At 31.2% G+C, this 14,516-nt stretch overlaps 1 protein-coding gene across 2 annotated transcripts in view; it reads left to right on the top strand.

The window, feature by feature from the left end:
• Positions 1 to 14,516, top strand: part of LOC124950734 (dual specificity protein kinase splA) — a 183,996-nt gene that overhangs the window by 1,314 nt on the left and 168,166 nt on the right. For both annotated transcript variants that reach the window (XR_007101426.1, XM_047497911.1), the window contains exon 2: positions 703 to 1,402. Coding sequence is in view for 1 of the 2 variants with exons in the window: in XM_047497911.1 (XP_047353867.1) it covers positions 703 to 1,402 (700 nt within the window). In the remaining variant the exon portion in view is untranslated. The remainder of the gene's footprint in view (positions 1 to 702; positions 1,403 to 14,516) is intronic.

Below are 14,516 nucleotides of genomic sequence, written 5' to 3'. Positions count from 1 at the left end.
TCCATAGTTTTTTCCTTACATTTGACTGTGATTTCTTTTTTTTATTTTCTATTTTTTTTTTTTTTTTTTTTCTTTTTTTTTTCTGATGAAAGAATCCATTGTCCTCGAATATTCAAACAAAAGTCGTCTTAAAGAAAATAAGAGTACTCATTGTCATAATGAGGCCTTTATAAAACTCGTGGAGTTTTACGTTCACAAGGGAGGAACACGCAAGTGCGCGTGCATCAGACCATGAAGATATATATATCCGGCATGTTGAGGGTTGAAATCCGAAATTTTGTCTCGCTCGTTCCGAGCGTGAAGCGGCTTAAAGGACCTGTCGAGCGTGTACATATCTGCTGCTGTGTGCGTATGTATGTATGTATGCGTGTGTGTGCGCGCGCGCGCGCGTATATGTGTAGGAACATGTGCATGCGCGCGGGTGTTCTCTCCCTTTATCACTTGTGTCTCTATGTGCGCGCATATCGACATTCTGTGCTAATGATACGTAAAATGATACGTGATATATTTTGGCAAATTTTTTATGATGATTGAAGTGCTTTTGTTAATGGTCCAAATTGAGATTGATAAGAGTCGTTATTAACGGCTCTTGTTTCGTACTCTTCTTCACAAAAAAAAAAAAGAACCTCTTATAAAATTTTATTACAGTTTTTATAAAGTAATATATATATATATATAAAATAACATTTGACTTATTTTCAGATGCGAATGTGCGGAGAGACCTTGTCGACACACAGGCAATGGTACTGTCCCTCAACAACAGCAACAACGTCGTGTAGGAACTTCATCTCCTTTAGCTGGCTCCTCGAGTCAAACAAGTCAACAACAACAACAACAACAACAACAACAACAACAACAACAACAACAGCAATCGATAACTGTAGGAATGTCACAACAACAAGAGAGATCATCGAGCTCAGTTGTCGAGCAGAATCGTACAGACGGCGGCGAGGCGCCGTGCGAGTGCGACTGCGACGAGCAATCAAGGCCTTGCTCCCACGAGCCAAGGATGATGATGATCACGACACGCCGTACAGCAACGGCTAGTCGCGCAACCTGCGAATGCGGAAAAACCGCAGAGAACGTTGACGAGGACGATGAGGATAGCGTCGCTGGAACTCGACCATGCTCTCATAAACCACAAACCGAAGGACGTATAAAACGAGTTAAATATCGTGTTAGACGTGCTGGTTGCGCGATGGCCAGGTGCACGGCCGAGCTCGCGATGTTGCACTTGCACTGGGAGCTCGCCTCCGAATGTGCGCCATGCCGGCCACGGGCATTCACCAGGAGACTCTGTAGAAGACAACAGAGTGATAACGAACTATACAGGAGTAATAGTTTCAAGTTCGAAAGGTTCGAGAGAAGCAGAGATGAATATGCTACGCCGTTAAAGAAACAGGTTTGATTCTATACTTCCTTCTTGTTTTACCATAATTTTTGCATGCAATTTTATATATTTTAATCGATTAACGTTGAACGATTTAAAATCGACATTAATATATGTATATATAAAATATATATATATATATATATATGTATATGTATATGTATATGTATATGTATATGTATATGAGATATCGATCATAATTGGAATTACGTATTAATATAATTAACGTAAGATGATATTAAATCCATTTTATATAATGCTCTTGACGTTGATCGCTCTATCCGATTGTCAAATCTAATTAACTTGATATAACTTTGAGAATTCTTTTCAGTTCGTTGTGCGTTTTTTTCTTTTTCTTTTTTTTTTTTTTCTTCGCCCTTTCTAGATACACTTTTATTGATTTTTCTCTTTATTCCTTTTTATGTCACTGTCAAATGCCAGCTGTCGGTGGTTTGGCCATAGAAACTTTGTCCTAGTATATAACGCACTCTGGAAGATTATCTTTGGAATAAGGTTGAATTGTGAACCAATACAACATTTTCCAAGTAACTTGGAAAATTCTTTATGTGATATACGATACGTTCTTAGAGTTATCGTACCGTAAATTTCTATAGATCGTTTCTATAGATCATTTCTATAAATTGTCCCGATAGGATCGAGGGAGATATATCAATGATGAATGGTTAAGGATTATAATAAAATAATTGAAAGTTCATAATAAAGATTGGCTAAGTCGGTTTTTCTCCGACGAAAAAGAAAAAAAACAAAAAACAAAAAAAAAAAAAAGAAAGAAAAGAAAATTTGTTGACCAATAAAAACAGCTATTATCTTTGTTTTTTTTTTTTTTTTTTTTTTTTTTCTTTCAGAAAGCCACACAAACATTTGTACGTCAGAAGCGATCATAAATTTTTCTATTGGATCTAAAAGTTTGTGAATAAAATTATCTGAAAACATTGATCGATCATGATTAATGTATCAATCGTTTCATCACGTAATAAACGTGATAATAAAAATTTTTTCTTCAATTAGAAATACCAATATCTTTTATTTCAAGAAATAAAATGGAGATTTTAGAGATGATGGTTTCTCGAAGATAGAGGATATTTGTAATAGTCCGAGCTATGCTATCGCTATACGATCAGCTGTTTCAAGCGCTTCGTTCATTGTACCCAACAATCGTTCCTTCCATGAAAGAAACTACGGGTAATATATATATATATATATATATATATATATATATATATATATATATATACATGTATATATGTATGTATGTATGTATGTATGTGTACGAGCTATGTTACACTAAATACACGTATAATCTTTTGTCTCTTGCCAAGCTCTATGTTATACTTATGTTATGTGCCTTTTCTTTCCTTTATCTATATATGTACATACATATATATATATATAATATATGTATATATATATATACATTATATATACCGAGAAAGACAAAGTGAATATAACGTTTTCCACGTTCACTCATACCTACATATGTTCTTACGTTCTTATAATATCACGTGTGTTTACGTTTCCACTGATTCGATGAATCACCGTCTGTGACTCAACGATCGAAGAAGGACATTCTTGAACCAACTAACTTCCTTTAACCCCTCATAAATGTCTAGAAATATATATTTTCTACGCTTACTACTATGTACTATTATTACTACTACATAACCACCCATTGGCCATTTTGTATCACGGGGAATAGTTTTATCGGCTACGTCCTTGAGAATATCCTTGGATATTTTCTCTCTTTTTTTCTTTCTTCGTTTTTTTCTTTTTTTCTTCTTCTTCTTCTTCTTCTTCTTCTTCTTCTTCTTTTTCCCCAGAATAGATGATATTTTATATGTCAGAGAAGTACGATTTTATCCCGTATTTTTTGTTTTTATTTTTCGTTAAATTAATTCTTCTTTCTTTCTTTCTTTCTTTCTTAATATTAAATCACATTCTTTTTTGCTTTTTCTTTTTTTTTCTTTTTTTTTTTTTTTTTTATGGAGAAAAAAGAGTGAAGACAGCAGTAAGTCATCCAGAATTATTATTTATAAATTTTCAAAATAATTATCATTAATTTATATATCAATGATATCGTAATAGACAACTTTTATAATGTATTTTATTATTACTAGCAAAAAAAATTTGATATTCGTTCGTGAATTTAATGTGAAAATTTAACTCGAAAGAGTTAATAAACGTTGTCGCCCCTGTGAATTAATAAAATGTTGGTTGTTGTTCGATGCCAGTTTAAATCTTTTAGCTAGATCATCAGTATTTTATATAGAATCGTCCAATATTTTCTCACTTTAACCAGGTTGATCCTTTTATCTATTTTTGCCAGTGGAATCGATTAAAAAGCATGATCCACCAAGCGTAGATAATTTTGTGTGCGATGAATAATTGCAAAAGCCAATTATTTCTCGAAACTTGCTCGTTTAGTTAGTTACAATCGATTTTCTTTTTCTTTTATTATTCTTTTTATCTTTTTATCTTTTCTCGTTCTTTCTTTTTCTTTTTCTTTTCTCTCTCTTGTTTTTTTTTTTTTTTTTTTTTTTTATTTATTTATTTATTTATTTATTATTTATTATTCAAAGTTCCAGGAGGATTTCTTTCTTCCTTTTTTTCTTTTTCTCTTTTTTTTTATTTTTTTTTAACCAATTTTTAACTGATTCAATTTTTATTTTTTAACTGAATTGTACGAAGAGATATTTATTTTTAATGTTACTTTATTATGTGTATTTTGTATTTGTGTTTGTGTGTGTGTGTATTTGTATAAAATATTTTACGTCTAAATTATGTAGACATACATATTTACGTAACAAATTGTTACCCGTAAGATATATATATATATATATATATATATATATATATATATATATATATATATATATATATATATATAGTTCCTAAACAGGAATATTTTATTTGCAATATAAATTACGTAAGCATTAAAAGTGAAAATTCTTTTCTTTTTTTTTCATTTTTTTTCTTCCTTTCGTAAATTTAAAAAATCTAATTGCCGTGGTTTAAAAATAACAATGAGTTTAGAAATCATATAGAGATTGAAGTTACTTAAGAAAACGAGAGAATAAACATGATGGTATGTATATTTGCTTACAGAATTGTTTCTTTGTTTTGCTAAGGTCTCTTGAAAGGAAATAAAAAAATAAAAAGAAAAGGAAAAAGGAAACAAAGGAATATAAAGAAATATAGAAACAGAAGGAAAGGTATAGACATATGTCGAATTGATCGCGAATGGAAAATCGAGTTTCGTTGGTGGGAACTTTTTGATGGCTCTAAACAACACGTATGCATTTAGGATATGAAAAAAATGTAGGAAAAAAGCTTTCTGTCGAATTTCATATTCCGCTCGATGCATTTATAAATTCATCGAGAAAGATTTTTACTTTCGATTATAATTTCATCCAAGTGAACTTTTAATTATTAATGTTAAATCTAATGGTACAATACGGGGTGTCTTATTTATTATAATAATAATAATAATAATAATAATAATAATAATAATAATAATAATAATGATAATACAATTTTCTTTTTGGTAGTTATTATCATTTTTGAAGGATGATTAAAAAAAAAACGAGACACCTTTTGTATCATTTTAATTATTAATATTAAAATGATACATATTATATACATATAAACGTTCTAATGGTATAGTAAATAAACAAAGTATATCCCATTCATAAGAATAATAATAACAACGATAACAATAATACAATTATAATATAATTTTTAATTATTAATACATACGTAGGATTCCCCATAGATCTTATTCCTTTTTATCTCGGTCATTATCGTTAAATCCATTTGAAATCGTTTTATGGGTCGATTGTATAAATGAAATGGGGTATGGTTTTGATTGGAAAAATATATCCGTGAGAATGAACCTCCGATATCTCTTTGGGCTATTATTACGTACGATGATATTATATTATAGATACGTACGTACCTACGTATATACACACACACACACATATATATATATATATATCTGTATGTATGTATGTAACTGTATGTATTATATGGAGGTAGAATTAGTCGAATACGTTTTACTCTTTCGCACGATTGCATCCGTTTGGTTGGAAGGCAAGGCGGAAATACCGCGGAATTCTGTGGGAACGAGCTGTGTCAGTTGGATGCTGAAAAGCACAGAGAATAAACGCCGATTGTTTTGCCATTTCAAAGAGTGTGTACGCGTAGCTCGCGACTAACTCATCCACGCGATAGAAAATGTCTTCTTTTTCATATAATACGTATGTATTTGTTCCCTCTATCTTTTTCTCTCTCTCTCTCTCTCTCTCTATTTTTCTCTCTTTTTCTGTGTGCATATCTCTTTCTCTGTCTGTCTCTCTCTCTCTCTCTCTCTCACTCGTTTATGTAGGTGAGTCGTGGAAAAGCTAGCGGTTTTCTTGTATGCATCCAAATGCAAAAACGAATGCAACTTCTATCGCGTTCAGATAGACACTTGTGCTTGAAGGGTGCTTAATGAGAGGGAAAAAGACAGAAAGAAACACCTGCTGATAGACAACCAATAAGATATATATATACATATATATAGAAAGAGAGAAAGAGAGGAATGGATCGATTATCTGTTAATTATTCGCTTTATTTGCCTTCTATAGAGTTTATTCCTTCGTTTTAATATTTTGTAATTGACGTTACGTGTATTTCCAATCAAAGAGAGAGAGAGAAAGAGAATAAGAGAGAGTATTTTTCTCTCGTTTTACGGATAATTTCGTTAATAAATTACTTTCATTATCGGTCATTTGATTTTTCCTGTGGGATAAAGGAAAAAAAAAAAGAAAAAAAAAAAAAAAAAGAAAAAGAAAAAGAAAGATTGAGAATACAATGTTGTTGCCATTGGCGTAGTGTGATTTACGAGTGGTAAAAGGTGAATGACATTAATCGATCAACGTCGTTTATTTTGGCACGCATTCAATCGGTATAGTGAACATCGTAAAGGACATACATATGTCGTCGTCGTTTGTCTGCTATATGTTGCTCTCTTTCTCTCATTCTCTTTGTTTTCATTGCTTATACGTCATCGTGCAAAGTTTATTATGTATATTATACGAGCGAAAAAGGACGAGAAGACGCATTAGTACGTTTTAGTAAAACGTATATATCAGTTCGTGTTCGTAAGTGCATTTATATCTACTTTTATGTTAGATTCAAAGTTTCTTTTTAATAGTTTTCTTCTTCATATATATATATATATATATGGGTTTTAAAGAAATATACGAGATTAAAATGACGTCAAAAAGTTTCCATGGTATATATAATTAAAATACTTTACATATGCATTTCGAAGAAGATATTTAAGATTGGTAATAAAGAGATAACAAAGTTTATCTTTATTTTTTCCTTACCTGGAAAAAAATAAAGTGAGAATTATGAGAGTGTAGGAGAAGGAAAATTTTCTTCGAGGAATTTTGGTAAGTGAATTTAACTATGTAACGAGTGTATGTATGTGTGTGCGTGTGTGTGCATACGTAATACATACATACATATGTAAGTATATACGTATGCATGCGTATATGTGTGTGTGTGTGTGTGTGTGTGTGAGAGAAAATGAGTGCGCGCTTGGTTAATTTCTACAGTCTTAAAGGCAAAATGGGCAAATGATTTTGCTGTTAGCATCCTTCCCTCTCTCTCTCTCTCTCTCTCTCTCTCTCTCTCTCTCTCTCTCTCTCTCTCTCTCTCTCTCTCTCTCTCTCTCTCTCTCTCTCTCTCTCTCTCTCTCTCTGTCTCTCTCTCTCTCTCTCTCTCTCTCTCTCTCTCTCTCTCTCTCTCTCTCACTCACTCACACAGCAGGGTGCTTTTTGTTTTTAGCCCGTTCTTCCGTCCGACAGGAAGATGGGTTCGTCTTAATTAATTATCGTATGCAACGGCACGCCAACGTTAATTAATTTTCCACAATATTCGGTATTAAGATAACGAACGGTATATCCTATGAATTTATAGACTTTTCGAACATATCGATTCTTGTGTTAGTTATATATATATGTATATGTATATGTATATGTATGTTGGTATATAGATTATATATAGCGATATATTTCAAGTGCATGTTATCTTCTTTGTCTTTTGATGGACAAGATTCATGAATATTTAAACTATCCAATCTATCTTTTCATCTCTTGTTTTAACTCGTGTTATTTTATATCGTATAGATTATTCTGTTAGAATATTTTACAGATGGATATCAAACAGATGGTATTATTCTAATCGTTAATAATTATTATTTTCTTTTATATTAATTAATCGATAATATTATATTATTATAATGCATTTACAAATATAATTTTGAAGTTTTAACAAACAGGTGACGTTGAAACAATGATGATTCATTTGTAGATAAATATTAGATTTTTTTTTTTTTTTTTAATTTAATACGATACTCTACCATTATATATTTTCTTTTTTTTCACGTTTTTCCACTTTATAATCTTATTTGGGACAAGTATTATTATTAATTATTTTATCTATAAAATTAGATCAATCGTTTAGACTTTTTTTTTTTTTTTTTTTTTTTTTTTTTTTTTTGTATACCGTTCTATGATAACATAGCGGGAGATATGATATGTAACGACAAAAATATGTAAATTAATATTAGAATATAAATGGAAGAATATCTTGCGTACGATTAATTTTATTATAATATTTCATTTTGTTTCCTCTTAACTTTTATAATCGTATGAATAATTATATAAAGTTGTGCGTAACCGTAATGAGCCATACGTAAACTCATTCAAAATAATCTTGGTAGAAAAAGGGATGATGGAATAAGGAATATATAAGAATTTTTCCAAGAATATTTTACTAGAGGAAAATATGATGAGGGGAAGGGGTTGGGGAGAAGGGCTAAAGGAAAAAAAAAAAAAAAAAACAAAACGAAAGAAAATAAAATCTACTTTTGAGGTATATTCCTCTTTGAAACAAAAACTAGTCTTGGTTATATGAACCTCGTTATTTTCAGTCTCGTTAAACCATCGAAATTAGAATTTCGATGCCGTTATAATAGAATTTCATGCTTCAGCTTGCTATTTCTATTAAAATAACGACGTGCAGTATTACTTTAAGATATTAGGACGGTTTAATCTAAAGATAAAGTCGGTCTTTGGTTATTTCGTATGGTACGTTTATGAAATATTTAATATAAGGCGAAAAGAGAAAGATGAAGATTCTGAAAGATTGTCAGGGAACGAACGTTAAGTTAGTGAAAATGGACATTTTAATTTGAATCTCGTGCTATTCAATGAGATTATTTTAGAATAAAAGGCATAATATGGGGGAAAAAAAGTATGATATATAGGACAAGGGCGAGTAAAAAAATAAAATAAGCTTAGAATCGTATAATAGACACACAAACACGCACATACATATATATGTATGTATGTATGTATGTATGTAGGTTATTTTAGATAAGTTCTTTACAATGACCAGTAAAATGTAGCTGAAAAGAAAATTTAAGGATAAAGGGATGAAAGAAAATCATGTTGTATACAAGAGAGAAATAGATCCAGGCATATATATATTTTGAAGGGTCTAACAATACGAGACATCGCAAATCGATGGAAAGATTCGTGCTGGCCTATTTTCGTCCTCTCGACGAAAGTCACCCCTTACTTCCTTCCCCCGATCTTTTCTTTCTATCTCTGTCTGTTTCGATGAACGATGAACGCCTACGCATTGCGTCGTCCTTCGAAGATAGAGATAGAAATAAAAAGAGGAGTATTGTTGAACAAGATAGAAAGAGATAGATAGATAGATAGATAGAGAGAGAGAGAGAGAGAGAGAGAGAGAGAGAGACTCTTTGTCAAGATAGAAGAAGAATAAGAAGAAGAAGAAGAAAAATGAAAAAGGATAGAGAACATTGATATTAAGTCAGACGCTGACCACTTAGAGGAATGAAAAGTGGAAATGAAATTTCATTTGCAATGTAAATATAAGAGCGGGGGAGGAGGAGGAGGGTAAGGTGATGGCACATTGCAAGATCGTGAAATTCACGAGAATCCCATGGAAAAGGATGTTTAAAAGGTTTTTTTTCTTTCTCTCTCTGTCTATCTACATATATATATATATATATATATATATGTATGCTTCTTTTTCTCTTTTTATTGGGATGCAATGAAAGAAAGAATGATGGCCTTTTCGTCGTCATTTGTTATCTTTCTCCTATCGGGTTTTACCGGGTAAAACGTGTCGATCTTTCTTCTTCTCGTTAACTCGTTTATAAAAGGAATGAACTGGGAATAGATATCTATGTAAAAAAGAATAGAAAAGAAAAAAAAAAGAATCCTAACGAATTGTTCTTCTCCTATGCGCAAAAGCGTGGGAATTTTGATTGGAAGAAAAAACTAAACAAAACAAAAATAATTCGTTATGCATTATTTTGTTTTTGTTTTTTTTGTTTGTTTTAATAAGAGAAATCTTTTCTCTCGGTTTTAATTTTAAGGATGATTTAATTAAAAAAAAGAAAGAAAAAAAACAAAAAAAAAAAAACAAAAAATTTTTATCTTATCGATCCTATTTAATTTATCTTTAAAATTCAATTCCAATCCAATTTAATTTAATTTTTTAATTAAATATTAAGCATCGCGCGGAACGTGATTCGAAATGATAGCGAGATGATAAGTTTTTTATTTTTAATTCGGGAGAGAGAGAGAGAAATTCTACGTGAATAATATTTCACGATTTTAAAGAAATTTTTTTCTCCCATTTTCGTATTCCGCGCCTATGAGCATAAGCGCGGCGGCAGTTCTTTGCAATAGCAAGCGCATATCTCTCTCTCTCTGTCTCTGTCTCTCTCTCTCTCTTTTTTTCTCTCTCGTTGCATCGAGATCTCGTGGTCGAACGTGCGCTCTCGAGTGTCATATCTTTCCTCAACGGGCCTTTCGCTTCTTCCTTTTCGTTTGTACCTTACTCTTTTGATACTTTGATTCGTGTTAACGTTGCTCTTTTAAACGTCGGGTTATTGCAAACTTGTCGTTTAAAGTTAGATCGTTCCACGTTTTACGTTTACAAAAAGAGCTTCGAAAACGTTTCCTTTTTCCTTTTCTCTCTCTTTTTTTTTTTTATTATTTGTATTATTATTATTATTATTATTATTATTATTATTATTATTATTATTATTATTACATTTTTAATTCATCACGAATCGTTTAATTAATTGAAGAGAATTATTAGAATTATTTAGAGAATTATTTTTTATTTATTTATTTATTTATTTATTTATTTATTTATTTATCTACTTTTTGCAAGACGAATTAAAGATCATTTTGTTAGAAAGTTTTAATATCGTCGTCTTAAGGATTCCATTAATAGTTAAAAGATTTTCATTCACACTTTACGAAGATACCAAACACAGACACAAATACATTGGCTAACCGATGTTAGTAGACATACACACACATATATATATATATATATACAAACATACATAGAGAAATGCATAAACATGGACATAGATATATGTACATATACATATACGTATATATAGCCATATCCATACATATACTTTTTACAGAGCTCCCCCATTTGTTTTCCAAGATGAGCCGCTTATCGTGCGAGGATCTGTCGATAGCAGACACCCTGCCTTGTAAATGGGGGTGAGTGAAAAGGGGGTGGTAGTGATTTCGCATGAACGGTAAATCCAGCAGGAGTCGTTTGCATAAGTCGACTCGGTTGCAGGGTGTTCTAATCGAATCCACTATCTCTCTCTCTCTTACTCATTCTCTCTTTCTCTCTCTCTCTCTCTCTCTCTCTCTCTCTCTCTCTCTCTCTCTCTCTCTCTCTCTCTCTCTCTCTCTCTCTTTCTATCTATCTAATTTTCGTTCGCACTTTAAGCACATTCGATAAACCGAAACTCGCTCGATTTTCTCGACCACGAAAGGATAACACATCCAATTTGAGGTCAGCCTTGTCAGTTATTCCATTTGAAATAATTTTTTGTTCTCTTTCTCTCTCTCTCTCTCTCTCTCTCTCTCTCTCTCTCTCTCTCTTTTGCTTCCTTTATAATTTTTTTCTTTTTTTATTTCCCTTTGAAATAATATATTTTTTTCGTCCCAGTCATCCTTTATCTCTCTTTTTACTCTTGAAATTTTTTTTCTCTTATCACTTTGTTAACTGCTCATTATCAGCACTTTTTGTTTGATGATATCGTTTGAAATTTAATATAATAGAAGTTTGATTTACTTTTTATCTATTTTTCTATCTCCCTTTTCTCGCTTTCTCGCTTTTTGACATTGTTCGATTTCAACTTGATATTTTTCGATCGATCTGTTCGCTAACGAGCCACCATCATTCACTTTCAAGGATCGTTTTCTCTATTCTCCTCTTTCTCTTTATCTTTCTATTTTCTAACTTGAAGAGTTTTCTCGTTCTCTCTCGTTCTCTCTCTTTCTCTTTCACTCTCTCTCGTTATCATTATCTCTCGTCGAAATTTCACACCGGGAAATGGCTCGAGAGATTAAAGTTGCAGACGGTATCATCGCAAGTTCTTTCCTTTCTTTCTTTCTTCCTTTCTTTTTATCTTCTATTTTTCCTTTTTTCTTTTTTTCTTTCTTTCAACTTTTCCCTTATTTTCATTTATCTCTCTCTTTCTATCTCCCTCTCTCTCTCTCTCTCTCTCTCTCTCTCTCTCTCTCTCTCTCTGTCTCTCACACTCCGTCTCTGTCTCTCTCTTTTGTTCTAAAGTTTATGTTACATTCATTAATCATTTGCTAAATAATTGCCCAAAGAAACTTTCCACTAATTATCTCTTCCTTATACAAGGTGAACCAAAAAGTTTTCTTAAAACATACTGAAAGTTTTTAGGCCTTAGTTAATTTTACAATCCGAAAAAGATCAAATTATCTCAAGAAAAAAAAAAAAAAGAAAAAGAAAAAAAAAAAAAAGAAAAAAGATGTGTCGAATAAGTGTAACATTGAAATTGTGTGAAAATCATTGGAAAATTTTTTTTTCCGCTTCAGCCTATATTCGCTCGTCGATCGAATATGATGGAAGAGGAGTCATTTTTTTCTTTTCTTTTTCTTTCTTTTTTCTTTTTTTTTTTTTTTTTTTTCATTTTCTCGTTCATCAAAAAATTTTCGTCAATTTAATAGATTTCACGTTTTTTATTTTTCGAAAGAATAATAATCAACTCTTGTACAAATGAATGTTAGAAAAAGGATTTTATCGTGTCTCTATGATAATAGAATTTGTCGTATATTTTCGTCGTCGTTAATCCTTTGAATACGAACAACGTGCTACATTTATGTCATACTTTGGTCTCGACAATCTGCTGTAATATATATATATATATATATGTATGTATGTATATATGTATGTATATATGTATGTATCTATTTATGTATGTATGTATGTATGTATGTATGTATGTATGTATGTCTGTCTGTATGCATACGTGTATACGCATAAGTATAGACATTATATAATGTTTAGAATTTTACGTCATAGTAGACGTTGGCGTAAGCGTGGTTGTAGCTTTGTTAATTTATGTCTGGTCTTCGTATTTTATCACGTTACTATTCGCTCATTTGGTTGTAATTACACGTAGAATGGTTAACATTTATAAAACTCGTACAGTTCTCACAGTTCAAAGGGTTAAATTCACTGGGTGTAATTTTGTTCCGTTGAAAAGGACTTGGGTAGGTGAAGGATGAAGTTAGGGATGGGAATGAGGGTAAGGATAGAGGCAAAGTGATATGATAGCTTTTTGTTGATGTAACTGAGAAAAATATAAGTTTGCATTGTTGTTGCTGTTATTGTTGTTGTTGTTGTTGTTGTTGTTGTTGACATTTTCTTCTTTTCTACATTTCTCATAAAGTAAACGAGTCATTTATGTAATATGTCCTCTACGATCTCACTCGAAGTGAACGTTCCTTTATAATTCGCAGAAAAGAATAGAGTAATTCGCCTTTTAGTTGACATTAAAATCACTTTGTTCCCTTTGTGCCATAGGAAACGCAACGGAATTCATAACTCGGATTGATATTATTTCGTTCCAATATTTCAAGTAATAACTCGTTCTTAGGGGAGGAGAAAAAAGAGAGAGAGAGAGAGAGAGAGAGAGAGAGAGAGAGAGAGGAAGGGAGAAAGAGAGAGAGAGAGAGAGAGAGAGAGAGGAAGAAAATAAAATGTAAAAAAATTTTCACATAGTCGTTATTTTTGATTTGAAAAATATGATATACTCCTTTAGCAATAAAATTTGCACGCTCTCGTAGTTAGCCCCCTAACAAGGATACATACGATCGGATGATGAATAAAAAAAAAAAAATATATATATATATATATATATATATATATATATATATAAAACAATGTAAAAAAATTTTCGCAGGCTAGACGTTTGAAAAGAGAAAAAAACCAATTCTTCTTTTTTCCTTTTTAATTTTATTTCCGTTAATATATCGCACCTTGTTATTCAACTGGGGTTACTAACTTTATGAATTTTATCTCGATGACGAAAACCAGAAAGAAATATAAGAAAAAGAAAACAAAAAAAAAAAAAAAGAAAGGAAAAAGATTCCCTAACGGGGTAGATACAATTAGCGATAAATTACAAAAAAAAAAAAAAAACAAAAAAAAAAAATATATAAAAAGCAGCGCGAAACAATTTTCGCTGGGTATAAATGTTCGAAAAACGAACATATTTTTTTTTGTTCTCTATTTATTTACTTCCGTCATAATTTGTCTTGTTAGCTAATTGATTGTTAACCTTACTATGGGTTTTAATCAGAAGAAAAGAAAAGAAAAAAAAAATGAGAAAAAGAGAAGACTAAAATAAATAAATAAATAAATAAATAAATAAAAAGAAAATAAAGGTACGTGATTTAAAATAAAAGAGAAGAAAGAAGTAATTAAAAAATAAAAAAATAAAAAAATAAAAAAAAAATATTCCTACACTTTACTTCTTCTAGGTCTTTCTTCTACTTCTTCTTTCTCTCTTTTTTTATTTTTCAGTAATTAAGAATGATGAAAGTACTCGAACTAGTTCCTCTCTAACGTTAATGTCAAAGTGTTCGTCGATCCTTTCCGGGCCGTCGAGTGTCACCGGAAACGAGAGCAACACGTGAACATCGCGCACGAAAGCATAGTG

The sequence above is a fragment of the Vespa velutina genome, chromosome 7 (assembly GCF_912470025.1).
Source record: "Vespa velutina chromosome 7, iVesVel2.1, whole genome shotgun sequence".
NCBI classification, from domain to species: Eukaryota; Metazoa; Arthropoda; class Insecta; order Hymenoptera; family Vespidae; genus Vespa; species Vespa velutina.
The sequence above is the reverse complement of the archived record's forward strand: the minus strand, read 5'-3'. Positions and strand labels throughout refer to the sequence as shown.